This window comes from Onychomys torridus, chromosome 5 (genome assembly GCF_903995425.1).
Source record: "Onychomys torridus chromosome 5, mOncTor1.1, whole genome shotgun sequence".
Taxonomy (NCBI): Eukaryota; Metazoa; Chordata; class Mammalia; order Rodentia; family Cricetidae; genus Onychomys; species Onychomys torridus.
Genome location: NC_050447.1, coordinates 98,146,129 through 98,173,906, shown reverse-complemented (window position 1 = coordinate 98,173,906; position 27,778 = coordinate 98,146,129). Strand labels below are relative to the sequence as shown.

The window sequence follows — 27,778 nt, the reverse complement described above, 5'->3', positions numbered from 1 at the left end:
GCCCAAGCGTATCGCACCTGCTTTCAGAGCAAATGCTGTGTCTGGCTGGAGCTTCAGTTTGCTTGTGTGTGAGCTGGGTGGCACATGACTCCTCTGTGCTGTCATTTAGCTGAAGGCAGAAAACATGTCACAGGATTTTCCTCTCACACATACATGTGCAGGCCTAGGGTAGAAGCAGCTCCCCCAGCCGTCTCTGCAAGCTTAGCTCTTTATTACCTATGGAAATCCATGCACATGTTTTGCAAGATTCCTTTGGCTCCTGCCATCTCAGCAAAAGACAGAAGGTGAGAACTGCTGAAAAGTGTAGCTGCTTAGTAGAGGCCAGACGGATGCTTCTGCTGCTCGCCCAACAGAGACTTCTCTCCCAGCTGCCTCTTCTCTCCCACTCATCCCCTCCTCTCTGGGTCTGAGCGTTCTGTGCTGCTTAGGAAGAAGCAGCCTCTGCTCTGCAAGTCTGCTTATTTTGTTTTGATTTTCTGTATTCTTAGAGTGCTATTGGCACAATCAGTTTTCTGGTATAACAAAGCACCTTAGGCCAGGCACTTTACAAAGAAAAGAAGTTGCTTAGTTCATACTTTTGAAGGGTAAAATTTCAAGATTGAGTGTCCTTATCTCTCTGACCTCTGGTGAGGACATAGGTCCCTGTGGACTATGTTCCATGGGAAAAAAGCAAAAAGAAAACAAACAAACAAACTAGAAAAAGAGGCAGCCTCATGCAAAAGGGGGCAAACAAATGGGGTGGATTTGCTTTAGTAAACCCTGTCTGGAGAGAGCCAAGTCCCAGAAGCCAGCATTAATCCTGTCTTAGAGTGTATTTTCCTTCTATGACTTAACTCCATACTACCAGGCTCCACCTCTTAAAGTTTTCACTACCCCAGCATGCCATATTAGAGACACAAGCTTGGAATGCACACTTAATGCAAATCACAGTATCTTTTGCTTGGATTCTAAGAGCTCCCTGGATTGGGGAGGGGGGGGGGTGACAAGGCTCAGCATCAGTGCCGCAGACACAGGGAGTCCATTAAAGGCAAATAAGGAACTCATTGTAACAGGGTAGGCCTTGTATACCTTCCTCCCAGCACTCTGTGTGGCCATCCCTCATTGGCTGGGCATGAACTCTAATGTAGATAAGGAACAGGAACTCTGACAGAGACTGTTGCTTGGCCCTCAGGCAGACCCCAGGTTGGCTCTTAAGGAGTACATTATGTGCATGCCTTGGCAACTGGTCTGAGCCAATTTCCTCGACCCTATGGGCCTGTCCTACTACAGGTAGCCACCTTTAACTCATTTTACCTGCATCTGGCCAATGATATCTGCTTTACTTTCTACCAGCTTTGTCTCTCCAATCCTTGTCCGATCTGTCGTTGGAAAAACTTGCCCTGAAGTTCTTCAGAGACAAAACAAGAATTTTTGTTTTTGGAGACGGGGTTTGTCATGGAACTTGATCTGTAGACCAGGCTGGTCTTAAACTCAGAGATCTACCTGCCTCTGCCTTGAGTGCTGGGATCAGAGGTGTATACCACCACTAGCCTCAGTGCAAGAATTTTTAAAGTGTGAGTCTGGATACAGTCAGACAAACATCCTCCTCAATATGTGGAAGTTGACTTAATTCTGCTGCCCAAGTGCTTGGGGCTGCTTCTGGAGGCTTGCTATTTCTTCTTGTGACTCTGGATTCCCAGTGTTAACATAGCCAGGAAATAATGATGTGATAGAATGATGGTATCGGATCAAAATGAAATTTTCCAAATCACTGGATTCTGTTGTACCATTTACTTGTGAATGCTTTTTTTTTTTTTTTTTAACCCTGCCACTCCCAAATTAAAGAGCTTTGGAATTATAGTACTTAGTTAAATATGTTCATGTAAAATGGGCCTTGAAGAACTTGAAGGCCTTAGACAGCAGTTGAATCTACCTGATTTCATCTTACTCATAAATGCTATGAAGTGGCAACAGTCTGTTTATGTTTAATGTTTTGGTGTATTTTGTAGTCATCTGTGGGAGTAGAACAGATTGCCCAGGCAGTGAGGAGGTTCCAGCAGATTCTTCCTGGAATCTATCCATCAGAAAAATGAACGTAACTGGAATGATTTTCATTGAGTATGTGGAAAGTGGTTGAAATGTTCAAAGATGATTGAGAGACCCTCATAGAGCAGAATTCCCAAATAGGGCCAGTCAGGAGGCCAGTGGATAACGATGCTTGCTGCCAAGACTGAGGACCTGAGTTCAATCCCTGGACCTCACTTGATGGAAGGAAGGAGAGAACTGACTCCCTTAAGTTGTCCTTTGACCTCCACACATGCGTTGTGGCACACGTACATACACATAAATAAATGTAAAAAGGTGCCTAGAGAGAAGTGGGAGAGTGGTGCACAACGGTAGTCCTCCCACTTTGAAAGCTGAAGCAGAGGGATGCCTGGGAGTTCAAAGCCAGTCTGGACTGTATAGAGAGCCAAGACCAAACAAAACGTAAGCAAAAAAACACCCGTTAAGGAGATTAAGCTATGTTTGGTATGACTTATGGGCTATCTTAGTTAGAGTTTCTATTGCTGTGATGAAACACCATGGCCAAAGAATAAGTTGGGGAGGAAAGGTTTATTAGGCGTATACTTCCACATCACTGTTCATCACTGAAGGAAGTCGGGACAGGAACTCAAACAGAGCAGGAACCTGGAGGCAGGAGCTAATGCAGAAGCCATGGAGGAGTGCTGCATACTGGCTTGCTCCTCATGGGTTGCTCAGTCTGTTTTCTTATAGAAGCCAGGACCATCAGCCCAGGAATGGCGCCACCCACAGTGGGCTGGGTCCTCCCACATCAATCACTGATTAAGAAAATGCCCTACAGGCTTGCCTACAACCTGATCTTGAGGCGTTTTCTCACTTGAGGTTCCCTCCTCTCAGATGACTCTGGCTTGTGTCAAGTTGATAATACTAGCCAGCACATAGGCTGAACAACTGTAATCTGAAAATCCAAAATCTAAAGCTTTTGAGAGGCAATATGATACCACAAGTTGAAATACTTCACCAGGAAATGTGCATACATGTGTATCTATCTGTACGTGTGCTAATGATGGCCAGAGGAGGATGTCAGTGTCCTGCTCTATACCATTCTCTGCCCTTTGAGATAGGGTCTCTTAGGAAACCTATGTTAATGGCAGCAGCATCTCCACCCAGACCAGGCACATGCTGGCTACCACAAGGTCTTTCTATGGGTGCTGGGGATTTGAACCGAGGTCCTTGTGTTTGTGCAGAAAGTGTTCTTACCCAGTGAATCATCTCTCCAGCCCTACCTTATAAACCTGTGCATACAATTATTTAAAAAGACTGCATCAACCTGTCTTCATTTCTAGCCTTGGTAGCTCAAAGCTTCTATCCAGTTACCTGGGAAAGATGAGATTGGAGTTATTGCTAAGAATACCAGGGTAGCCTGGGCTATGTAGTGAGTTCCAGGCCAGACCGGGCTACATAGTAAGACTCTATGAAGTAAGACTCAGAAGTCCCCCAAATAAATAACTAATGAAGCTTCAGACTGTGGACATGGTGTATGTGAGATTCAAGTTTCTATTATGCACACGGGACATCTCAAATTGTGCCATAGTTCCAAGTCACCAACAGCACCCCCCTTTTCAGATGATACCCTCTCCACCTGGTCACCACTTTATCCCCCTGACTTTGTGGTGCTGCCCGGCATCTGGAACATCTGTGCATGGGTCACTTAGCCATCACTACTGATGACATAACTTTTGGTCTTTTTACTTTTTCTTCCTTGGAAGTACTTGAGTTTGGACTTTTTCTTTACTTTTGACGTCTCTGTCTCTGGGAGAAAGGAAGCTTCATCTAACTAAAGGAGACCTTGAATTCACTTCTAGCAGAGGATAACTTTAAACCATTGATCCTCCTGCTGCCACCTCCTAAATGCTGGGATTACGGGTATATGCTACTACTCATGACCTTGGATTTTGCCTTTTTTATGGCTTCATGTTTGCATAGGTCTTGATTCTCTCTCCCCTCCATTCTCTCTGCACCTTGACCACCAGGTCCACAATGCCGGTCACTCCAGGAAGGCCTTGTTCATGTTCTTTACTCCCATCCCCACTGTTTCTCTGTTTCTTCTTCTCTTGGAAGGCTCATCTTTCTCCACACACGTTTGGGCCCCAGAAGATTCCAGGAGAAAACCCTCAGCTGTTAAACTTGTTGTCTGAGGGGTGTGTGTGTGTGGGGGGGGGGGATCGTGGGCTTCATTCTCAGCAAGAGCTCTATCTGGTCCTGTGAACTTCTTTCCTATTTCTCAAGTTACCCACTCCCCTCTGCCCTCCCCTGTGAAGGTGAGTGTGTCCTGCTTGGCTCTCTTATTCCTCCACTCTGCATGGTCTCCTATGGCACCTCACTGCCCTGACAATAAAATCCAGACTTCTTCTTTAGTTTGACTTGTAAGACTCCTCAAGGACCAGGTCCTGCTTAGCTCTGAGCCCCCAGGCCTCCTCTCTCTTTCTGCTGACTAGTTTGAACTATAGAGACTCTGGTGGGCCTGAGCTTTCATATGGAACAGGCACATCAACCCTTCATCCGAGAATTTTTTTTTCCTAGCTGCAGGCTCACTGCTTCTCCTGTCCTCACCCAAAGGTCTCTTTGTGCAAACATGTCCCAGATGAGCATTCCTAACTGGAAAATTCAACATCTGACATGCTCTAAAATCTGAAGCTTTTTGAGTGCTTCTAGAAGTCTGCCCAAAGCATTCCAGACACATTTCTTAGCTGTGCACTGAGGGTGCACTGTGTGCACTGAGGATGGGGTCTGCACTCCCTCACTGGAGGGGAGATGCAGCGCTGGTTCTCAGCTGTGGTGTGCACTGAGGGTGGGGTCTGCACTCCTCCACTGGAGGGGAGATGCAGCGCTGGTTCTCAGCTGTGGTGTGCACTGAGGATGGGGTCTGCGCTCCTCTACTTCACTGTTGCTGTGATAAGATACCATGACCCAAAGCAGTGTATAAAAGGAAGAGTTTATTTTCACTTGTGGTTCCAGAGGGAGAGTTCCCAATGGCAGGGGAGGTGTGGCAACAGGTGGCAAGTACAGGAAGCTGAGAGATCAAATCCCCAACCACATGCAGAGAGAGAAAACTGGCCTTGGAACAAGGTTATAACTCCCAAAGCCCACCCCAAGGGATATACTTCCCCAAACAGTGAAGCTTGCTGGGAACTCTGTGTTTAAACACTTTAACCCCAGGGACCATTTCTCATTTAAAACACAACTGGCTGGGCATTGTCCTACATTCCTTTAATCCCAGCACTCCAAAGGTGTGCTGGCTACTTTAATGTCAATTTACACAAGCTAGAGTCATCGAGAATTGAGAAAATGCCTCCTGAAACCAGACTGCAGGCAAGTCCTATAGAGAGAGCACTTTCTTAATCCATGGCCTCTGCCTCACATCTACCTCCTGGTTCCTGTCTTGTTTGAGTTCCTGTCCTGACTACAGGGATGGACTGCAATGTGGAAGTGTAAGCCAAATCAACCCTTTCCTACCCAGGTTGCTTTGGACATGGTGTTTCATCATGGCCATAGTAACCCTAACTAGAGACAGGCAGATCTCTAAGTCAATGTCCTAAATTCCAGGACAGCCAGGGTCATATAGACTCTGGATCAAAATAAAACAACCTCATAAACAGTGAACCAATGGTATTTTTATTCTTGAATTTTGTCCACAGCTTTCTTGAAAGTACAACATAGGCCTTAGCCAATGTTTGGATGAATTGATAAGTTACTCACTACGTGATCAGGGTGTGATCCCATTAACAACATCAGCGAACATTTTTGAGATCCTGCCGTGTGCCCATTGTTGCTTTAAGTAATGTGTTCCTTTCTGTTCTCAATGAGATATGAGTCTCCTTATTTCATCACTTCTGTGTCATGAACAACGATAGTTTGGGGAGGCAGGCTACATACATTCTTGTTTTCGTTAATTATGTGTTTGTGTGTCTGTGCATGTGTGTGCAGTGCCTGCAGAGACCAGAAGAAAGTGGCCAATATTCTGGTGGTGGTGAGATGCCCAACATGGGTGCTGGGACTTGAACTGCAGCCTTTGGCAAGAGCAGTTTGAACTCTTTTCTTTTTGTTTTTTCGAGACAGGGTTTCTCTGTGTAGCTTTGCGCCTTTCCTGGATCTCGCTTTGGAGACCAGGCTGGCCTCGAACTCACAGAGATCCGCCTGGTTCTGTCTCCTGAGTGCTGGGATTAAAGGCGTGCGCCACCACCGCCCGGCGCAATGGAACTCCTAGCGGCTGAGCCATCTCAACAGCCCCAGATTCATTTTTACCCACTATGTGACTAGGCAGGAGCTTTACTAGGTTTTGAGGAGGAAGAGAGACGAGAGGAGTAGAATCCAGGCATTGCCTCCGGTGACCCGCGGTCCCTCAGCACAGAGCCAAAGGACCTGCTACTCCAACAAGGGAAGATCGGTCTATTGATGAACACCTGCACAGGGCACGATGGATTGACTTAGAGATTTGTACTTTAATTCTAAGAAGCTGCTCATGTGTATTTGGTAGAAGTACAATATAATAATTCACTAAATACAGCACTTCTTATTTTTTGAGACAATGTCTCATGTGCTCCATGCTGTCCTCCAATTCAGTCTGTAGCTACAGATAATTTTGACATTCTCCTCACTCCACTTTTCAAGTTTGGTATTACAGGTGTGTGCAATTACTTCTGGCTTATGTGGCACTGGGTATGGAAGCCAGAGGATTTTGCTTGCTAGACAAGCACTCCACCAACTGAGCCACACCCATTTCCCCTTGCCCTAGAGCACTATGTTCTAAGTATTGTAACAAAAATTTCACATTAGGAAACAACAATGAAGCCGGGCGGTGGTGGCGCACGCCTTTGATCCCAGCACTCTGGAGGCAGAGGCAGGTGGATCTCTGTGAGTTCGAGGCCAGCATGGTCTACAAAGCGAGTTCCAGGAAAGGCTCCAAAGCTACACAGAGAAACCTTGTCTCAAAAAAAAAAATCTACATGTACAAGAGGAAGCAAATCAAAATATTAATACATCCCTATAGCTTACCATTTCCCTAGTGCCCACACAATGGAATTATTTTGACCAGAATTGAAGTAACACTCATGTTGGTTTAAAACAAATAAGCAAAAAGCATAGTACAAAATAAAAGTCTATATACTGTTCCAAAATCAAGAGCTTTGAAATGTGTTGTTGGGGTTAACCTTTCAGGAGAATCATGAAGAAAGTCTCCATGGAGCCATCTGAGCGCCTGGCCAGTCTCCAGGCCCTGTGGGACAGCCAGACCTTGGCTGAGCCAGGCCCCTGTGGTGAGCATGCATTTTAAACTAAAACGTAAGGGGTTGGATGCCCGTCCCCTGCCAGGAAGCTGAGTCTATTCCTGGTCTGCTACTGTAGAGTACAATTAGTTCAAGGTGTAATTAGCATGCACAGACTTTAGATTGGTGGACAGAAGTCCTGTATTTAAGCCCAGCTGCAGCCTGCTGTGTATGCACCACGGAGCTGGGGAGAATCCTTGCTGCTTCTCTAGAAGGGAAAGATAGCCGATTGCCAACAGCCGCCAGATTGGAGCTGTAAACTTGTGATGTAACGATTGTTTTACTGCAGACCTGTCAATATCAACATTTCTGCTTCATGCTTCAGGTGGGTTTTCCCAGATGTATGCCTGTGTATGCGACTGGCTGGGGTTTTCCTACAGGGAAGAGGTGCAGTGGGTAAGTCAGCCTGTCCATCTGCGTGCACACGTACCCGACACGTACGGTCTGTTGGCATCGTCCTCCCTTCCCCTCTCCTACTCGTTTTGTTTTGCTCGGTTTGATTATTGTCTTTCTTGTTCGGATTACTCAGAAATCTGCCTGTGGCCATATGCAGTTCTCTGAGCTTGTCTGGCTTCTCCGTTTATACACATAGATTAATTGTCTAACCGAGTTTTGCTTTAAACAGGATGTGGATACAATTTATCTGACACAAGACACCAGGGAATTGAACTTACAAGACTTCAGTCATCTTGAGCACAGGTAAGCCCCGTCCTTCTCCCGTTCCTCTGTCCTTCCCTGTTCTCAGGACAGCCACTCTTTGTTGTCACTTAGGGACAAAGGTAACCTTCCGAGAACCACAGAAGTGAGCAAACTCTAGGAGGCCTTGCTCATCACCACAGGTGGTTTGTGGAGGTGCTTCTATATACCAAGACTAAAGTTTGGGAAATGCCCTGACATTTGCTGTGGATGTAGCTTATAAAAGCTTATTTGAGGGGCCTGGAGAGACAGGGTCACCAGTTAAGAATACATGCTGCTCCTGGAAAGGACCTAGATTCAGTTCCCAGCAGCTATTTTGGGCAGCTCCTAGCTGCCTGTAACTTCAGCTCCACTGGGGTCTGATGCCTCTGGCCTCAGAGGGAACCTACACATACACCCATACACATGCACATATTCAAAAATAAATCTTAAAAGTCCATTGACCAATTCTCTATAAAACATAATACTGTTGTGCCAAGTTACTTCTTTATAATAGTATGTCTGTGGTGAAAGTCTAAACTTCATTTCTAATAAATGACTTTGTTGCAGCTTCTTTATGCCTGGGGAGTTACTCCTTTATACATGCACTTACTGGTGAAAATCAGTTTGTCAGTATCTGCCCGGCGATATTGGTAATCAAAGCATGTTCTAAGTAATTTGACAAACTTTTTTCGCAGTTTTTCAACCCTGACCTGAATGGGAAAAATAGCATTCTAGAGAAATAGCTGAGTAGATAGAGTGCTTGTAATGTAAACACAAAGACTGGAGTTCAAGTACCCAGAACCCACGTAAAAAAGCCAGGTGCTGCAGAGATCCCAATGTGAGGTGGGAACACCTTGGGGTTTGGCCCAGCTGCCCTGGTACACTCCATGGTGAATAAACACTGTGTCCTTACTTTATTTCTGTGGCTGTGATAAAATGTCCAGACCATTTTATTTTCGTTCACAGTTCCAGGTTACAGTCCATCTTCAGCAGAACTTAAAACATCTGGTCACATCATAGTCACAGACAAGAGCAGAAAGGAATGAATGGTTCCCGATTGATGCTCAGCAAGCTTTCTCAACCGTTACACGGTTACACAGGCCAGGGCCCCAAACCATGAGGTGGTGCCACCCACATTCAGAGCCCGTCTTCACAGCTCCTCACCAAATTAAGAAAATCCCTTGCGGGCACACCCACAGGCCAGCCTGCTTTAGGCATTTCTCATACAGGCTCTCTTCCTGGGTGATTGTAGACAAGTTGACAATTGAAACAAGCCACCATACCCTGGCTTAAACAAGGTGAGAGTGAGGTCCTCTGACCACCACACATATTGAGATGTGGCATGGGAGTGCTATGAAGAGACTGTCACCTGTTAAATTTAGAAATTATCAGCTCCTCCCCAGTCTGAGGAACAATGGTCCTTTTTTATTTTATTTTTTTGACATTCAATGAAAGGGAACTATTTTTGCTGACAGCTTCCATTAACTCATACTTTGTACTAAGACAATTATCTCTTTGGGAGACTGGAGAAGAATTCTGTATATACTTCCATATTTATAACACTGACTGTTGGAAGGATTCATGCAAGTGCCTAGATAGCCTAAGATGAGCAGCTTCCATTTCTTCATCAAGAGCATTCCAGTACAAAACTGACATTTAAGACCAAACAGTCAGTGTGACAGTGAGGTAGTGTCTGCAGAGCCTGGTGGTGAGTGTGACAGGGGGGTAGCAGCTGCAGAGCCTGGTGGTGAGTGTGACAGGGAGGTAGTGTCTGCAGAGCCTGGTGGTGAGTGTGACAGGGAGGTAGTGTCTGCAGAGCCTGGTGGTGAGTGTGATAGTGGGTAGTGTCTTGAAAGCCTGGTGGTGAGTGTGACAGGGGGGTAGTGTCTGCAGAGCCTGGTGGTGAGTGTGACGGGGGGTAGTGTCTGCAGGGATGGAAAATTTTCAGCTTGTTTGCAAGCACTGAGTTAATGGGACAGATGCAGATCACCTACTCTTTTTTTTTTTTTTTGCTCAGCTAGAGAATTAAAAGAAGTCTTTTTGACCAAATGTTGTGGCACACACTTTTAACTTGGAAGACAGAGGCAGATCTCTGTGAGTTCAAGGCCAGCCTGGTCTACATAGAGGGTTCCAGGCTAGCCAGGGCTACATAGTGAGACCCTGTGTCAAAGAAATAAGATAAAATAAAAGGTCTCTTTTCATTATGGGCCATCTCATCCATGCTGGGTAATAACTACTTTAGAGTCTGTGAGCCAGACAGTTGCTGTAGCAATTACAGTAGGTCCTGACTGGGATGGTTTTACTTAAGGGTCTCTTGACTACACAAGGATGTGAAAGCAATACTCACTCAAAAGAAACCATTCTACAAGTTTTTATCTTTGTGCCTTTTCAGGGCCAGGGTTATGTGGTTTAATTCATTCTCTCCCATTCATGCTCCTATTCATTCATAGTTTCTGTTTCTGCTTCTTTTTCTACTGCCCCTCCTCACCCGCCTCCCTTTTTCCTTTTCTTGCCTGTGGCTCTTGTATTCAAGACCTGGCTTCCTGCCGTGGTCCAATAAGCGTTCAGGTATGGGCTTCCGAGGGGTCCTGTTGGACTCCTCCTGTCTGCCCTGGAGAGGATTAGTAATTAGGGACTGCTGGGAAAGAAGCCTGCTCAGTTATTAGTTTTAGGTTCCAACATTTTATTGTAGGGTATTTGGTTTGCTTAGTATGCCTTTACAGTTTGCCCTGTCTTAGTGAAGGCTGTGCCAGGAAGAGGCATGGATGGAGAAAAGCCTCCTTCCACATTTCTCTTGGGGTGTCTGGAAGGGCTTCGAGCCGACGTGTTAGAAATGTAATTACACTGTAATTTGACATGGCAAGGAGTGATGAGGGCAGGCGGTGCTGCCAAGGCAGAGGAGAATATACAGCCTTGGATGCATTGATTTCTCTGCTTCCCAGCAGACTTTGAAGAGGAGCTCATCTCTTTAATCCTCTGCAGCCTGGTTGGACACGCACTGCTGAGTTTAAACTTGGCCCAAGAGAGTCCTTCCCACTGATTCATGCTCTTGGGTTGTCATATTTCTTGGTCATGCAGGTGATATTCTTGAGCAGGGAACTAGCAAGAATGAGTTCTAGAGCAGCTTATGTGTATGTGGCAAGGGGGTTCTGAGGTCATGGGGACAGTCTTTTCTGCCCCAGGCCCAGTTCCTCATTCCTTCTCTCTTGTGGATGAGGAGGTGGTACCAGAGGGGTGGGCCTGGATTTTGTCTCCATCTCTAAATTTCTCTGAATTTGTGTGTGTGCACACGTGTTTTATTCTAAAGTTAATATTTTAGTGCTATAGCACATATATGTGATTATATGTAAACTCACACAGGGTACATTTACAATCCTTTGTTGTTAGAAATGAATAATCAGAATATTAAAACTTTATAAAATTTATTATTTGGAAGTGTTTGTGTACACACACAATGCCAGGGCACATACGTGGAATCCGGAGGATAATTTTGTGAAGTTGGATTGTTCCTTCCGTCTTCACATGAGTCTCAGGAGTTGGATTCAAGCTGTCAGGCCTTTGTGGCAAGCAGTTTTCTCTGCTGTGCCATTTTCTGGCCCAGTATCAGAAGTTTATGTTCTTTTTGTTTGATTTTTCAAAACAGGGTTTCTCTGTGTAGCCTTGGCTGTCCTGGAACTCTCTCTGTAGACCAGGCTGGTCTTGAACTTATAGAGATCCACTTGTCTCTGTCTCTTGAGTACTGGGATTAAAGGTGTGTACAACCTCTGTCTGTTTTATCAGAAGACTTTTAAAGACTGCTCTAATACCCTGGGGATATGTGAGGATTGAACGCTGTTCAGTTAGTAAGCTGAGAATGTACAGGACATACCTCTGTAAACGAGGAGCCAGGAAGGAATCACTCACTTGCAATGCTCTCCCCTATTCCAAGACAGAGCCTCACGTACCCCATGTTAGTCTTGAACTCAGATATGTAGCTGAGAATGACCTTGGACCTTTGATCCTGCTGCTACCTCCCCAGCTCTGGGATGTAGGCATGATCCACTATTCCCAGTTTCTGTGATATCAGAGCATGGAATCCAGACTTTCCTGCATACTAGGCAAGCATTCTGACCATTAGCTATAGCCCTAGCTATTTTTAGCTGTATTTCTTATTTTCCATGTGTGTGTACATGTGTGCATGCACATGCATGTGTCTTTGGGGGTCCAAAGTTGATTTGGGCATCTTCCTCAATCATTCTCTGCTTGATTCTTTGAGGCAGGGTCTTTCAGTTAAACTCAGAGCTCACCCATAAGAGTAGTCTTAATATCTAGCTGTTTTGGGGGAATTCTGCCTCCAACTTAAGAGGCTGGAATTACAGGTGGGTCTCCATATCCACCCAATATTTAGGTGGGTGCTGGGGATGTGAACTCTGGTATTCTTTTCTTGCAAATAAGAACCTTAACCACTCAGCCATTTCCCTAGAACCCTTTTAAGTTTTAAAGCTCTCCAAGTTGCGGGGTGTTTACCCACCAACCCCACAGCTCCCCAGAGTTTTCTTGAGTGGGAGTACCAGGAAATATTAGATTGAAGGATTTAGATTGCGGAGATAAACAGATAGAAAATACAGGATAGCCTCTAGAGGGCCTGGAATCTATTCCAATGAGCCGGGACTGTCTCTGCCTCAGGGTATTTATAGAGACACCAAGGGGTGGAGCAAAAGACCTCCTCCCCCAGCATAGCCAAGTGCAGACCATCTCAGACACCTGCACTCAGGCCTGTGGTCCTAATCATCCTTCTCTATGCGGACCTGCTGGGTAAAGCCACGAGGAACCTGAAAATGGGCTCCCACATCAAGTTCCATTCCTAAAGTAGATATGATAGGAGATAGTTTTAGTCATTCCCAGGAAAGCTAACCAGTGACTATGCCAGGAAGCAGTACCATTTTGTGACAATTTCCCACTGCTTTTCCATGTGTGGCACAGAGAATAAAGAGTAGCAGGACTTGATGTTCTCACACATTACCTTTCTGAGCCTTTTGTTTGTTAGGGTTATTAGAAGGAGAACTTCCCTCTTGTGTGGGTGTACCCAAAATTCACATACTGCCTTTCATTGGTGTTCTGTGTTCGAGATCTTCCCATCTTGGGCATCCTGGAGCCTGCTAGACATCTTTCGAACTTGTCAATTATTTTTGTTCTGTAGCACTTTCCTGGGGTCTTTCACACCATCCATTTAAAAGTCTCAGTGTTTTTTTAAGTTTCAGGGAGAGAGGGAGGGCAGGGGAACGGAATAGAAGGAAAATTTGGCCTGAAAATAATGACACGCAAAATGTCCATGAGGTCACACAGCTCAGAGAGATGTCAGAGCAAATGTCTCATAGGCTGCCTAGAACCTAGGGCAATAAAGACCTTGGCAAAGGAGCTGGATTCGAACCCTCTTGCCATCTTTATCTTTATATTCAACATTTAAGCATTGCCCAAATGTATTAATGTCATAATTTAGTTTTTGTTTGGCTGAGACAGCATCTTGCTGTGTAGCACAGGCTAGTCCCAAAATTGTAATTCTTCCATCTCTACCTCATGTGTTCTAGGCTTGTAGTTGTGCCCCATCATGCCAGGCAAGTAATATATTTTTAAGTTTAAGACAACAACAACAACAAAACTTCTTTAAGAAGATAGTGCTGGCCCTCTGATGTTGGATATACTGTCAAACTCCTATGTTCAAGCAATCCTCCTACCTCAGCCTATTGAACAGGTTACCCTTATACTGAGCATTTTAATTTATTTTTATTGTTCAAAGTAACAAAGGTAAACTTTGTTAGTTGACTAATAACTTCAAAATCCATTGTAGTGGGTTAAGGATGTAGTTCAGTTAGTATGCTCAAGGCCCAGGGTTCCATTCCCAGCACCATATAAAACAGGGCAAGTAATCCCAGCTGAGGCAGGAGGATTAGAAATTAGGCCACTCTTGGCTCCATAGTAAGTTTGAGCCACTTTGGATTACACAAGATCCTATCTGAAACAAAATAAAAAAAACAAAACAAACAAACAAACAACAAGAGATTACATCTAGGTGTTGACTGGAAAATGAGAAAACAGATGATTGGCTAAATGTGCTGAAAGGGGTGTAGTTCCTTTGATTTGAAACTATGTAGACATGTCATCCTGCATTCTCTGTGGAGGAGACTGAGGGTTAAAAGTGCAAGAAAGGGTTAAAAGAAGCAGATTAATTGCTGGTGGATTGTGGCAGTCACTCAGCCAGTGCACTTGTGAGTCACACCATCGGTTTGAACACCAACTCTCTGGACTTGGTGTGAGAGCACAGACTGACTAACTTCCCCAGGTCTTGGGAACCTTCACCTGTCTATGCATTTTATACACAGAAATGTTCAAATAGCCAGGCATGGCAGCACACACCTATAATCCTGCACATAGGAGGTGGAGGCAGAAGGGTCACTGTAACTTAAGAGCATCTGGGCTATGCAAGACCTGTTTGAAAAAACAAACATTTCAAATACATTTCAAGTTCTAAGTGCCTGCTAAACCTTTTCCAAACAAGGCTCTATAACACAGGAAATACCTCAAGAATCAACCAAGGAGATGTTTCTACATGACCAGAAAGAAGGAACTAACTTCAGTGTGTGTGTGTGTGTGTGTGTGTGTGTGTGTGTGTGTATGAGAGAGAGAGAGAGAGAGAGAGAGAGAGAGAGAGAGAGAGAGAGAGAGAGAGCATGAGCATCCAGTGGAGTTTTGTCTGAGGTTTGCTTATATGTGCATCTGTAAAGTGCTGAGGAAGCCTTTCAGGATGAGCTCTAGGAAGTGAAAACAGTCACATGCTGCCTTGTGTATTTTCCACTTAAATGCGAGTTCCCGGTGTTTTCTCCTTGCTGACTCCATGACGCTGTTTGTTGAATGCAGGACTGAGTCCCCAGCCTTGCTCTCATTTTCTCCCTAGCCATCATGTTGACTTGAGGTTCAGAGGTCCAGTTCAGACCTTAATTTGACACGGGAGTTTTCTGAGGTATTCTCTGGGCATCCACCTACCCAGATTTGAGGCTCCTCATTCTCTGCATGTTCCAGACAGGTTGGAAGATTGTTAACTCTGGAAGACGGAGCTTTCCAGGGTGCCATGTGCCACCACGGTCCATTGACTTTTGTTTCCGTTTTTCTTTCTAATGAAGGCCATTGCATAGTCTAGCCATTCTGCCATTGACTAGACATTCTACTTAGCTTATTGTCGATTAATGAACAATTCTGTTAAGGCCATTGTTGTATTTGTTCTCCTAGAGAAAAATGGGCAGATGTGTACCAGGATGCAAATAATTGTAAATTCAGCCATTATGTCTACCACTTAGATCAAGAGGCTCCTGCCTCACTCTGGCTTTGTATGTATTAATTCTTAGTCATGGTTCCCTCCCCCCACTACTCTATCCAGTTGTAAGAATTTTCCCAATCTTTTTTTGGTTTTTATGATGGAAATATGCTGTTCTAGTTTGGTTTTCTGTTACTGTGATCAAATATCATGACCAGAGTAACTTAGGAGGAAAGAATCTACTTTGCCAAAGCAGGAACTCAAGGCAGAAACCTTGAAGGAACACTGCTTACTACTGGCTGACTCCCTGGCTTGTGTTCAGCTGCCTTTCTTACATAGCCCAGAGCCACCTGCCTAGGGCTGGTATTGCCTGCAGTGGACTGGGTACTACTACATCAATTGCCAACCAAGAAAATAACCCACAGCACGACCACAGGCCTGAGGGAGGCAATTCTTCAATTCAGGTTCCTTCTTCCCACGTGTGTTAAATTGACAGCCAAGATTAGCTACCACATATGCATATTTGACAGGTAATCCTGTAAATCCACTTGGGAAGAATTCTCTACTTTCTCGGCTTCTTGTTTAGCCTCAGAACACTCTTAGCACCTGAGGCTTCTCTGGTCCCTCTGATGCTCCGCCCCCTCCCCCTCCCCCAGCTGCCTTGGGTACATCCTCCCAACCTTGCAGGTATTAGCTTTTTGAAAAATCTCTTTACTGAAAGGCCGCTCATGCTTTTCCTTCAGTCAGGTTTCTTTCTGCAGCTGTCCAGCCTTCTTTCTTAGATAGCAAGTGAACCTTTAAAGTTAATGGCCCACAGCACATACATCATAACCCATAGTGATGCCTTTTTCATTCAGTCTTCTGGTGGTTGGTGTCAGCTAGCTGGTTGCTGGGAGACCTAGATGTGGCACTTCCCTGTGGTCTTGGCTTCCTCATAAAGTACCTGAGCTCTGTGGATGAACTTGTAAGAGCCAGAGTCAGGCAGAAACTGAACATGGTCTCTTCTAACCTCACCTCTAGTGCATGTGCTGCCACTGAAGGACATCTGTGGTGTTTCTATGTTTTGGTGTTTGTAAATACAGTGGTGATAACTAAGACTGTTTATGTTTGTACTTCTGTTGGGCAAATACCCTAGAGTGAGATGTGGCAGGTCATGTGGCAGGTGCATAACAAACTCAAGACAGAGTCAAGCTGTCTTCTGCACCGAGTCTTCCATTTGTCTGTCAGGCTTCATCTGACAGGTCCAGTTGTGCTGTGTCTTGATCCACATTTTGTGCTGTCGGGGTGTGGTTTGAAATTTTGCCATCCAGTGCACACCTGTGGGGATGGGGTATTTTTGATTTTGGCTTTGAATTGCATTCCTCTAGTGGCTATAACGAAGGAAAGAAGCCACATGCACCAAGAGGAATGTGACATGCACCCTAAATCCAATCCCCAACAGCCACAGAAAAGCCAGGCAAGGTGGCACATGTCTGCAACCCCAGTGCTGGGAGTGTGGGGATAAACAGTTTATCCCTTGAGCCTTCTTATGTGCTTCTTGGATATGTGTAAATGTGTAAACTTTGGTGAAATGTCTGTTCAGATCTTATAGATCTTATGTCCAGTTTTAAAATTGGAGTGTTTGTTTCTGTGTGTGGGGGGAAGGGATGTGGGTGTGGTGTGGTATGCATGTGGACTTGTGGACAGATCAGTGGGGTCTGTGTGTGTTGCAGGGGCATGTGGGTGTGTGGGTGTGTTGTGGTATGCATGTGGACTTGTGGACAGATCAGTGGTGGATGTCTGGATGTCTTCCTCAATGGCTTCACCATATTTTTTGAGATAAGGTTTGTCTCAATGAACCTGATATTTGTTGTTTTTGACTGAACTCACTGGACAGCTGTCCTTGGAAACTGTTTATCCCCACACTCCCAGCACTGGGGTTGCAGACATGTGCCACTTTGCCTGGCTTTTCTGTGGCTGCTGCGGACTGAATTTAGGGTACGTGTCACATTCCCCTTGGTGCATGTGGCTTCTTTCCTTCATTATAGTTGCTTTCCTCCCCCTCGTTGCCTGCTAGGCTGTGCCAGGCTGTCACTGTTACAGGGCAGGGACTGGGTGCTATGTCCATTGTTACATTAGACCCTGTAATTCATGCATGGTGGCTGGCACTTACTGAATATATGAATGGATTGAATTACTGGGCATAGTCAGTTTCCCATGCTTGCACACATCTGTCCCTAATTATTTCAAGTATTCTGTTCTTTTCTTCCCATCTTTGGAGCCCTGTGAGCCTGTGCCCACCTGCTCCAGGTTGGATTTCTTGGTCCCCACATTCCCAGTGTTTGGGGTGGCTCCGGATTGTCTTTCTTACTCATTGCATCATGGGGGAGGGGCAGGAGAACAGAGCACTCACCTGTTAACCCTCACATGTAGTAATCCTACCCAGCATTTATTAAGCACCGGAGCAGTGTTTACTATTTGGATTAAGACACATGACTGTCTCCTTCTAATGGCTTTGTTTTATTATTCATTTGTTTTGTTGAGATAGACCTAGCACCTAGCGGTTGCTATCAAATTACTTCTTCTAGTCAAGGCTGACCTTCAACTGCCTCTACTTCCCAAGTTATGGGATTACAGGTATGAGTCACCATGCCTGGATTTTAATTTTAACTTAAAAATAACATTAACTTTGAGCAGGTTAATAAAGAGACACACAGACAGAAAAGCTGGCAGATGGAACTTGTGGATGAGCCTGCTCATTTCTGTGCATTGTTTTTCTGGGCTGCCTGTGAGGATGCATCTCATCTTCTTACTCATGTCTGATGAGCTCACACGTGGTGCTTCGAAATCTGGCAAAGGCTGGAGTTTTGTGGGCTTAGACTATTAGGAGCCAGAGCCAGAATATATCAGGGACATCTGCTTTATTTATTTGTCTGTCTGTCTGTCTGCCTATCTATCTTTCTTTCTTTCTTTCTTTCTTTCTTTCTTTCTTTCTTTCTTTCTTTCTTTCTTTCCTTCCATCTATCTATCTATCTATCTATCTATCTATCTATCTATCTATCTATCTTTCGTCTGTCTTGTATCTAGCCATATCTATTGTAGTCAAGTCAGGAAATCAGCCTAGGTGTCTGTTTATAGAAGACTAGGTCAGAACACATGGATTATTTCCACAGTGTAATTTCATTCAGCCACAAAGAAAAATGAAATCATATCATATGCAGGAAAATGGATGAAACTGCATAGCTTACCATGTTAACTGAAATAAGTCAGATTCAGAAAGACAAGCATCACGTTTTCTCCCCACCCCCCAATACATGGGACCTGAGCGTAGGGGGTGGAGCTGGGGGAGAACGACGGGAAAGTAGAAGTGTCTCTACCAGGGAACAGGAAGCTGATCATGAGGAGGGTGGAGTGGAGGGAAGAAGTAATGGGGAGGCGGTGAATATGATCAAAATATATTATATGCATACACAAATATGTCACAGTGAACTGAGTTTTGTATGATTAATATGTCTCCTCCAAAGGAAAAAAATCATTTTAATAAAGAAAAGAATCTCATTCTCTCTGGTCCAGCCTTACTTCATGTCTCTGCACATCAATCCCTTTGCCTGTAAAACAACCGGTACCACCTGGCTTGTTTGCAGGTTAAGCGGAGGTGATTTTTGATAAGCAAGCAGATCGGCTGCATTTCTGAGCGCCTTTCACTTCCTGCCCATCTTTGCTGTTCAGGCGAAACTGCAGCATCTGTGTCATATCATGCACAAAACTAAAACTGGAGCTTAGGTTTCAAAGATTTACAGTCTGAGGTCGCAGAAGCAATGAGTACAGGAGAGCTAAGTGCGAAGCGGAGAGGCATGCCCCGTGCTGGGGCGCGAGTCAACCGGAAAGGGGAGATGTGTGGTGAGGGTGGCAAAGGGCACGTGGACTTTCAAAACACTGCTCAGCAGTGAAGGGTAGGTGATTCTGCCTGTGCAGTCCCATGGTGAGGTAGATGAGGAATGTGTGGCAGGGGCCAATAGCTGGGAAAATGGTGTAGAGGCGGGATTTCACATGCAAACCTTTACCCCATAGCTTACAAGCTTATATGAAGCATCAGAGATGATTACAGCTGCTCTGTTTCGAGGATGGGATCACTGCTGGGAAGTGTAAGAACTACCAAATGGTTGCAGGACACTTACTGAGCACCGAGAATCCCTTTGATGATATTTGCTGTCAGAGAGTATAAGGCATTATCTCTGCTTGGGGAACAACCTCTCAGACACTGCATGTGATCCTTGATGCTTGCGAGTCTATGAAAATGTCTAAGGAAACAGGCCCATTAGTGTAGTGTTAGATGAGATTTCTTTCTGAATGCTGGCATCAGCTTCTTTCCCCTGGAAAGTGGGAACTGGAGTTGCTGGGGATAACGTCCTTGATTTTTGTGGAGTTCTGTTTGTATTCGGCTGTCTGAGGATCTGTTGCAGAGAACTGAATGGTTTACTACTAAAATTGTGTGGAGGCTCAAGAGCTATAATAACTCAGTAGGTCGAGGTGCTTGCTGCGTAAGCCTGCCAATCACAGTTCAGTCCTTGGAAACCACGTGAAGAGCAGACGTGGTGGCATTCATCTCTAATCGCAGCACTTCACAGTGAGGTGGGAAGCAGGTTCCCAGAGACAGAACTGCCGAAGCTCTCAGGCCAACTGGTCTGAAGACCACAACAGAGAGACAGGAGAGACTCCACCTCAGCAAGGTGAAAACCTTAAGCGCCTACTCTTGAGTTAGCCTCTGACCTACACACATAAGTTTTGGCATGTGCATACACACACACACACACACACACACACACCACACCACACATATACACTTTTAATAAAAAATATAAGGTTTTAGTTTTCTTTGTTTTGTTCTTTGAGACAGAGCCTCACATATCCTAGACTGGCTTGAATTACCTATATACCAAGGCTGACCTTGAACTCCTGAGATTCCAGCTGCCGTCTTCCAAAACTGAGAAGAGGACATGCATGCACCCCACACCTACCTAGAACTGCGGTGTCACTGCAGCTCTTTTGCGGGACCATGCTCATGTTCTTCATTGATTTTGCTTCTAGAGACCTGATCCCCATCATTGCGGCCCTGGAATATAATCAGTGGTTCACGAAACTGTCCTCCAAGGATCTTAAGCTGGTAAGTCACCGAAGATGCGGCCAGTGTTGCCCAGCTTTGCTGGACTTCAAAAGCCCTGTCGTTGCCAGAAAGATTTTATTTTGGTACCATGCTGGTGAGCTGCACACACTTTATTTCCTGAGGAGATCGCCTTCCTAGGAATGAGTAACATGACTGTTGTGTGATGTCTGCAATGTGAGAGCTTCAGAGAGATCCACCCTCCTGTTTTCAGCTGCCTCTGGCAGTTTTAGGCCAGAAAGGCCCATTTAGTATTGCCTTCTGTACATACTCATTCAGTTGGCAAAAGTGATTAAAGTCACATTTGCACAGCTGCAAACAGCTGGCTTTATATTTCAGCCTTCCAGTTCATCACCACCAACTTTTCCATGAGAACAATTTCAGGAAATATCAACATGTAGACTTAGTCTGATTGGATTATAATAGTTAATGTCAATTCTGTAGATGTTCTTTTTTTGGAGGGGGGTTAGGGAGGGGATTTATATATAGACACAATAAAATCAAAGTGTAATCTGTTGGTTTTTTTATATTAAATAGAGCTGCCAAATAGTTGGTCTGTTCTGGTAGTAGACACTGTTGGAAACTAGACAGATTCAAAGCTGCTATATGGGAAGAAAACTTATCCACAAGTTAGTTTTCAGATACTTCATTTAGGGTGAGAAATAAATTGGATTTTGTTTATAGAGGCTTGAAATCTGGGGGTAAGATTTTTCTAATAAAGACATTGGATTGAGAAAGGGCTTTGAAGAAATGGAGATTGTGAACAGGTTTCTTTGGTGTATGAAGGATAGGTATGACTTAAGGCATTATGGATTCAAAATGAGCTAGACTCTTTTGGGGGCCTGTAGGAGTCATGGTGGCATAGGAAAAGAACATGGAGTCAGAAACCTGAGTTTCTTACCATGACGCTTCCATCCAGGCTATAGGAGTGGAGATGAGTTATCTCACCTTCCTGGACCCCAGCTTCTTGTGTGCCTATGATTGTGTGATAGTTGCAGTCTTGCTCATCTCTGTCCTGTGTTTAGCATACTGTGTGGGTATGGTAGCTTCTTGCTAAAGAAGCTACATGGTAAAAACCTGCTTTATAAATATAGAATAAAATCGCTGAATAAATGAGTGAGAGAACCCAACCATGAAACTGGCCTGCTCTCACTGAGATGATTAGCACATCACAGAGATCACAGTGAGCAGTTTTGTTTTGTTTTGTTTGTTTGTTTGTTTGTTTGTTTGTTTTTTTTTACTGGTCCTGACTACCCAGGAACTTCACAACTGTTGACCCTTAAGATAATCATCATCAGGGTTGGAGATTTAGCTCAGTGGTAGAAGGCTTGCTTAGCAAGTACAAGGCTGTGGGTTCGATCCTCAGCTCCAAAAGAGAAAAAGATAATCATCATCACAGAGTGGTAAAGAGGTTGAGAAACAAACTGATGTGGGGCTGGGTAGGTTGGGAATGAACCCAGCTAGGTAACCCTGTGTTTACGTATTGTGATAGGGCTGGGGCAGCAGGAATAGCGTACGGTAGCCCTCTCTGAGTGAACAGGTATCCATGAAGGACAACATGGGAATGGGGGCCTCAGGTCTGCTAGGGTGGCACCATCTCAAGGACTGACCTAATAGAGGTTGCAGGTGGGAAAGGGGAGACCTTGGAGGAATGAGAAGGGGTCCTTGGACCAGAACAGATTCTTGCCAAGACACACTTCATCAACTCTTTCAAACACTCATACATGTATAAGATATTAAAAATGGGTCCTTGAGAAGGTTCACAAAAGGCTGTAGATATGCAATTCTTAGAATATTCCCGACTCCCCAGTACAGAAAGGTATCCAACCAATTGGTGTTGGCATTTCATCATTATGCCTTCCTGGCATCGTTTTCTTTAAACTGATTTTATGTTAGAATATAAGCAGTACATGAAACTTCATCCTGGGAAAACAAAGAGTGTAAGGACTTAGGACTTAAATACTTTCTTAGATATCTTGGAATAACAAGAATAGAGTGACAGGATTTGAAGGCTACTCTTCCTGCCATTTTATTAACTGAACACATCTGCCTTTATGTATGTGGTGCTGGGCATCAAAGCCAGGGTCTGGCCATGCTCGGTAAGCACATCTCCACTAAATCGAACACCTGCCTTTACAGGTGCTTATTTTTGAACATTCGATATTTTAATTTGATATTTTAAAATGAAATGTGGCCTTTCCAAAAGAAAATATCTGATACATCATGGAAGTAGGGGTGGAAAGATCCTAAGGGCCAGAGGATGAGAGAGCTGTGAAATGCTTCTTCTGATGTGATGTGGCCGTTGTACTCCTGAACTCACTGCAGCTGTGCTGACCTGTACAAGACCTGCATAAGATGAAGCCAGAAAGGCCAGTCCACATCCGGCAGGCAGCACCGAGTGGACACAGTGGGTACCAAAACAAAAGGGGGCGAAGGAGAGGGAAGCAAAATAAAAGAAATAGTCTGCCATCACCCAAAGCTAAAAGGAAAAGCTACATTCTCCTGATACCACGTGACATCTTTCTAAGGATAGGCTCACTTAAAGGAACAACCAACCTGAAGAAGCATGGTGGGAACTTTGTAGCATGAAGTTGATGTCAAAAATAAGTTCCCTGAAGTTGCACAAACGCTCACAATTTCTGAGATGATTCTCTTAGCCCACTAAAAGTCCCCTTTCCCCAAGTGCCACAGGAAGGATGTGACTGACACGCTCTGTGCTGATCTCGTGAAGACAATTAGCAGCTATAATCCTACTCTGAACTATGTATATCATATTATACTCGTATCGCCCAGGCCTGCTCCCTCCTCCCTCATGGTGGCATTATTGGCATGGGCGGCAGTGTCCATCTTTGAAAAGGGCACCCTTAAGACTCCCAAGTGCACATTATGCAATGATGACCATCTTTCTGTATGTACAACATTGTTGATTACTTAAAATAGTGGTAGAGTTGGAGTCTGCTTGGCTTTCTGGGTTTGTCACGCCAGGAGGTCAAAGTCTGCTGCATTGATGATGTGGCTGTACCAGGCAGTGCATTTGGCTCATGGTTTTTGTTCTAGGTGGCCATGTTTGTTTTGCTCATTCTCTTGTTACATTTCAGTGGTTTCGGTTGTGTGTATGATTGGTTTTTGTCCTGCTGTCTGTTCATTGGGATGTGTCAAAGCCCCAAAATGGTCTGAGACAGGCTTCCTACTGAATGGAATGAAGCAGCATGGAAGAGCTAAAAGCTATACAGCGGAGCAGCATTCTACAGCCTTCTTCCCCATCATCTGGCTCTTGCATTCTTTCCACCCCCTCTTCTACCATGCTTCAGCCATTTTCTTTTAATATCCACAAAGACCACACTTCATTTCAAAATATCAAATGTTTAAAAAAACGCTAAATATAAGCTGAGAGAGCTACTGGATTCCTAGTTTTGCAACTGAATTGTTCTGATCCTGTACTGAGAACATGGTAGACAAAGAAAACTTCTATGGTTATTACATTCTTTTCATATCTAGGTTTGTATGCTTTTTTTTTTGTTTTGTTTTGTTTTTTTTTTCTTCAAGAGACAGGGTTTCTCTGTGTAGCTTTGCGCCTTTCCTGGAACTTGCTTTTAGACCAGGCTGGCCTCGAACTCACAGAGATCCGCCTGGCTCTGCCTCCCAAGTGCTGGGATTAAAGGCGTGTGCCACCACCGCCTGGCATGTATGCATTGCTTTAAACATGTTATCATTGTACATTCTTGGATATAGGAAAGACTGCTTTTCATGTAGTTGGCATAAGTATAAGTTAGCACCATTGATGGAGCTATGAATAACTTGTTAGAACTCTGCTTTCTGGACCTCTTAAAGAAGAGTTGGCTGCACCTGTATACACTCTCATCAGTACATTTTCCTTGCGATGTTCGACTAAGTGTGGATACTCTTTAAAGCTCCCTTTGGGTGAATTCCTTTTCTGGATGCTCTGCCGGGTAGCCAGGACAGTGCACGATTGCTTGGGTTGCTTCTAAAAATTAGAATAATTGCTGCTAAAACATGATCTAAGTGCTCACTTTAAGCCATGACAACACCTAGCTCCATCAGTCTTCTTGCACATACATCATGAAACCAAGAGCTGCAAACATAAGGGCCAAGACATGGACGCTCACTGCCGTCAGCCTAACGGAAATGCACTGGCTCGGGTAGAGCTCATTTTTACCTCTGCTGTCAATTCACTCGATCCTTTCAGCCCACGAACTGGACTGACTTGGGCAAAGCAGCATGTAAGAGAGAAATCAGAGTTCTACAGTGGGACTTCAGGTATTTCCAGGGTAGCCTTTTGTAAAGATTACCCAACCGGAGAGCTCTGGGGCACTTCATTTCAGACTGTGCTTCAGTTACTGGGGACGCCAGCTAGACATGTGCCACCGGGTAAGTCAGAGAACGCATATATACTTATGTGATAGTTTTGTTTGTTTTAAAAATTGCTTTGCTATATGCTATGGCACACGGGCAGGTTGCCTCTTATTTATATCGTAAAACATTCAAGTAAGCCCTTGGTTATAATGCAATTGTGTAAAATCATTTGTCAGCACCTGGGCTACTTCTGGAGTAAGTCAATATAAATAAAAATATGAACATGTAGAAATCCAAACATTAAAACCTCATGTCCAATTCTACCACCATGGCGTGTGTCACAGTTCTTCAATATTCAATTCCCCTGTAAAATAATTACATAAATACATAATTTAAAAACAAACCCCCCAAACTTTAGTGACCTGGAGAGCTGGCTCAGCAGTTAAGAGTGCATATTGCTCTTCCAGAGGACTTGAGTTCCACGCCTAACACCTGTATCAGTAGGTTCATAACTCCAGTTCTAGGAGGATCCTATGTCTCTGGCCTCTGTGAGTACCTGCACTGACATATACCCAGACACAGATACTCACGCATATACTCATAGATACTCACACATATTCACATATATTCACACATATCATTTAAAAGATTTATTTATTTACTATGTATAGTGTTCTGTCTGCATGTATGCCTGTGGGCCAGAAGAGGGCGCCAGATCTCATTACAGATGGTTTGAGCCACCATGTGGTTGCTGGGAATTGAACTCAGGACCTCTGCAAGAGCAGCCAAGTGCTCTTAACCACTGAGCCATCTCTCCAGCCTTGAAGGGCTGCTGCTGCTGCTGCTGCTGCTGCTGCTGCTTCTTCTTCTTCTTCTTCTTCTTCTTCTTCTTCTTCTTCTTCTTTTCCTCTTCCTCCTCCTCCTCTTCCTCCTCCTCCTCCTCCTCCTCCTCCTCTTCTTCTTCTTCTTTTCTTAACTTTTTTACTTTTTGTTTTTTGAGATGGGTTTCTCTGTGTAGCTTTGTGCCTTTCCTGGATCTCATTCTGTAGCCCAGGCTGGCCTCGAACTCACAGAGATCTGCCTGCCTCTGCCTCCCAAGTGCTGGGATTAAAGACGTGTGCTGGCACTACAGTTTAAAATAATTTAAAAATACTATTTACATGGAGGCATTTATTTAGTTCTTTGACATTTCCCCTTTCTCCTACTTTAGTGAATCCTAGTGACCAACCACACCATGAGGGGCTGGTCCCTGTTGAAGTGCAGGACACTCTATCCCTTACTGTTCTTATTTGTAAAAGAGAATAATACGTAGCTACTGGTTTGGTAATGGCATATGCATATAGATGTAGCTCAGTGTCCAGTCCACAGAGGCAACTGTAATGAGATCCTCTCTGTCATTATCACTATCACTTAGTCCTCAGGGCCTCACCTGGGACATCTATCACTGCCTTTGGAAGTCAGTTTGCTTTTCCAAAGAAAGGGTAAGAGGGACTTACGTGGACTTGTAGCTGCCTAAAAGGCCCTTGTTACTGCATCACAGTTGTATATTTTATCTTACTCCATTCAGCCTGCTTATAACAATACTGTAGATATTATACAACTTACACAACAGAAGTTTGTTTCCCTCAGTTCTGGAGGCTGGGAAGCCCACAGTCAGGTAGTAGCCTGTTCACTGTACAATGGCATCCACTTTATGGTTTGTAAATGGCTCCATTAGCTGTGTCTTTACGTGGTGGGAGGGGCAAGGCAGCTCTGGGATGCTTTTACCAGGGCACCAACGCCATTCTTTAGGATGTACACTCCCATGACATCTCACCTTCCAAACCCACCTGCTGCTGCCATCACATTGCTGGGTATGTTTCAATGTATGAGGGTGTGGGGCTTGGCACCAGCTCAGGCCACAGCATTTGTGTCTCTTCCCTGAGGAGCAGTACACTTGGAGACTGTATTTTGTACCCTGGTGTCCCCAGGTTTTCATGGTGGTGTGTAGTGGGGATGTTCTCTGACTAGTTCCTGAATGAATGTGTGTGGATGAGTGTTTCATTTACTTGTATTTCTGTGTTGTATAGATTTATAGCACTCGAGTGAAATGTTTTTCATCAGGCGTGCAGAATGGCCAACAAGTGTTTTCTGTTACAGTCCACGGATGTCTGTGAACAGATCTTGAGGGTGGTGAGTCGGTCCAACCGACTGGAAGAATTGGTGTTGGAAAATGCTGGACTCAGAACGTGAGTGTTTCCCTGATTATGTGAACATGTTGCTTTAAAATTTCAGGCCATTTGCCCTTTTAATTAGTACATGATCTTTTAAAAAGTTGAGGTGCTCACATATAGTGTTTCCTTCTGAAAAACAAAACAAAACAAAACAAAAAACAAAAACAAAAACGGAATGAGCAAAAACCATATTAATCTTCTTACTGTAACCAAATACTCAACACAAGGAGGGCAAAAGGGTTTGTCTAGACTCAGCATAGATACAAATGCATGAATCCTGGTGTGGAAGGCATGGTGCCATTGGGCACATGTGGCAGTTATGTACTTCAGGGGTCAAGAAATAGAACAAAGGCCAGGCTGTAATCTATATCCCCAAATCTATGGTCCTGCTTCGCTAAGTCCCCAACTGCCAGATGTTCTTCAACCTCCCTAAACACCACCACTAGCTGGGAGTAGGGGCACATGTTAAGATACATGAGCCTCTGGGGTAGATTTCACAGTCAAATCACAACACAAATCAATCAACCAGTCCATAATACCATTATTATCATGAAAGCCAAGTGTTGGGTAGCATGTTCTGTGTTGTGGGACATTCTGAGGGCTCACAGTGTAGTGGATAAGAGTAGGGCCTTACTAAGTGCCTCCTGCTTCAGAAGTCCTACCTCAGCGTCTTTACCTTGGAAACGAGGGTAGTCACTGAGGCTGGGGAGTAAGCGAATTGATGGGTGTGTGGTGCTTACAAAACACCTCTCTCACTGAAGATGTCTGAGCAGCTTTTACTATTGTAGTCGTGATGCTAACAGATTCCCTGTGATTTTCT

The 27,778-nt window shown here is 44.5% G+C and overlaps 1 protein-coding gene across 16 annotated transcripts in view; it reads left to right on the top strand.

The window, feature by feature from the left end:
* Carmil1 (capping protein regulator and myosin 1 linker 1) overlaps positions 1–27,778 on the top strand; it is a 289,003-nt gene that overhangs the window by 133,274 nt on the left and 127,951 nt on the right. For all 16 annotated transcript variants that reach the window (XR_004945061.1, XR_004945060.1, XM_036189086.1 and 13 more), the window contains 5 exons: positions 7,219–7,316; positions 7,651–7,721; positions 7,951–8,024; positions 20,359–20,434; positions 26,885–26,973. Coding sequence is in view for 14 of the 16 variants with exons in the window: in XM_036189086.1 (XP_036044979.1) it covers positions 7,219–7,316; positions 7,651–7,721; positions 7,951–8,024; positions 20,359–20,434; positions 26,885–26,973 (408 nt within the window). In the remaining 2 variants the exon portion in view is untranslated. The remainder of the gene's footprint in view (positions 1–7,218; positions 7,317–7,650; positions 7,722–7,950; positions 8,025–20,358; positions 20,435–26,884; positions 26,974–27,778) is intronic.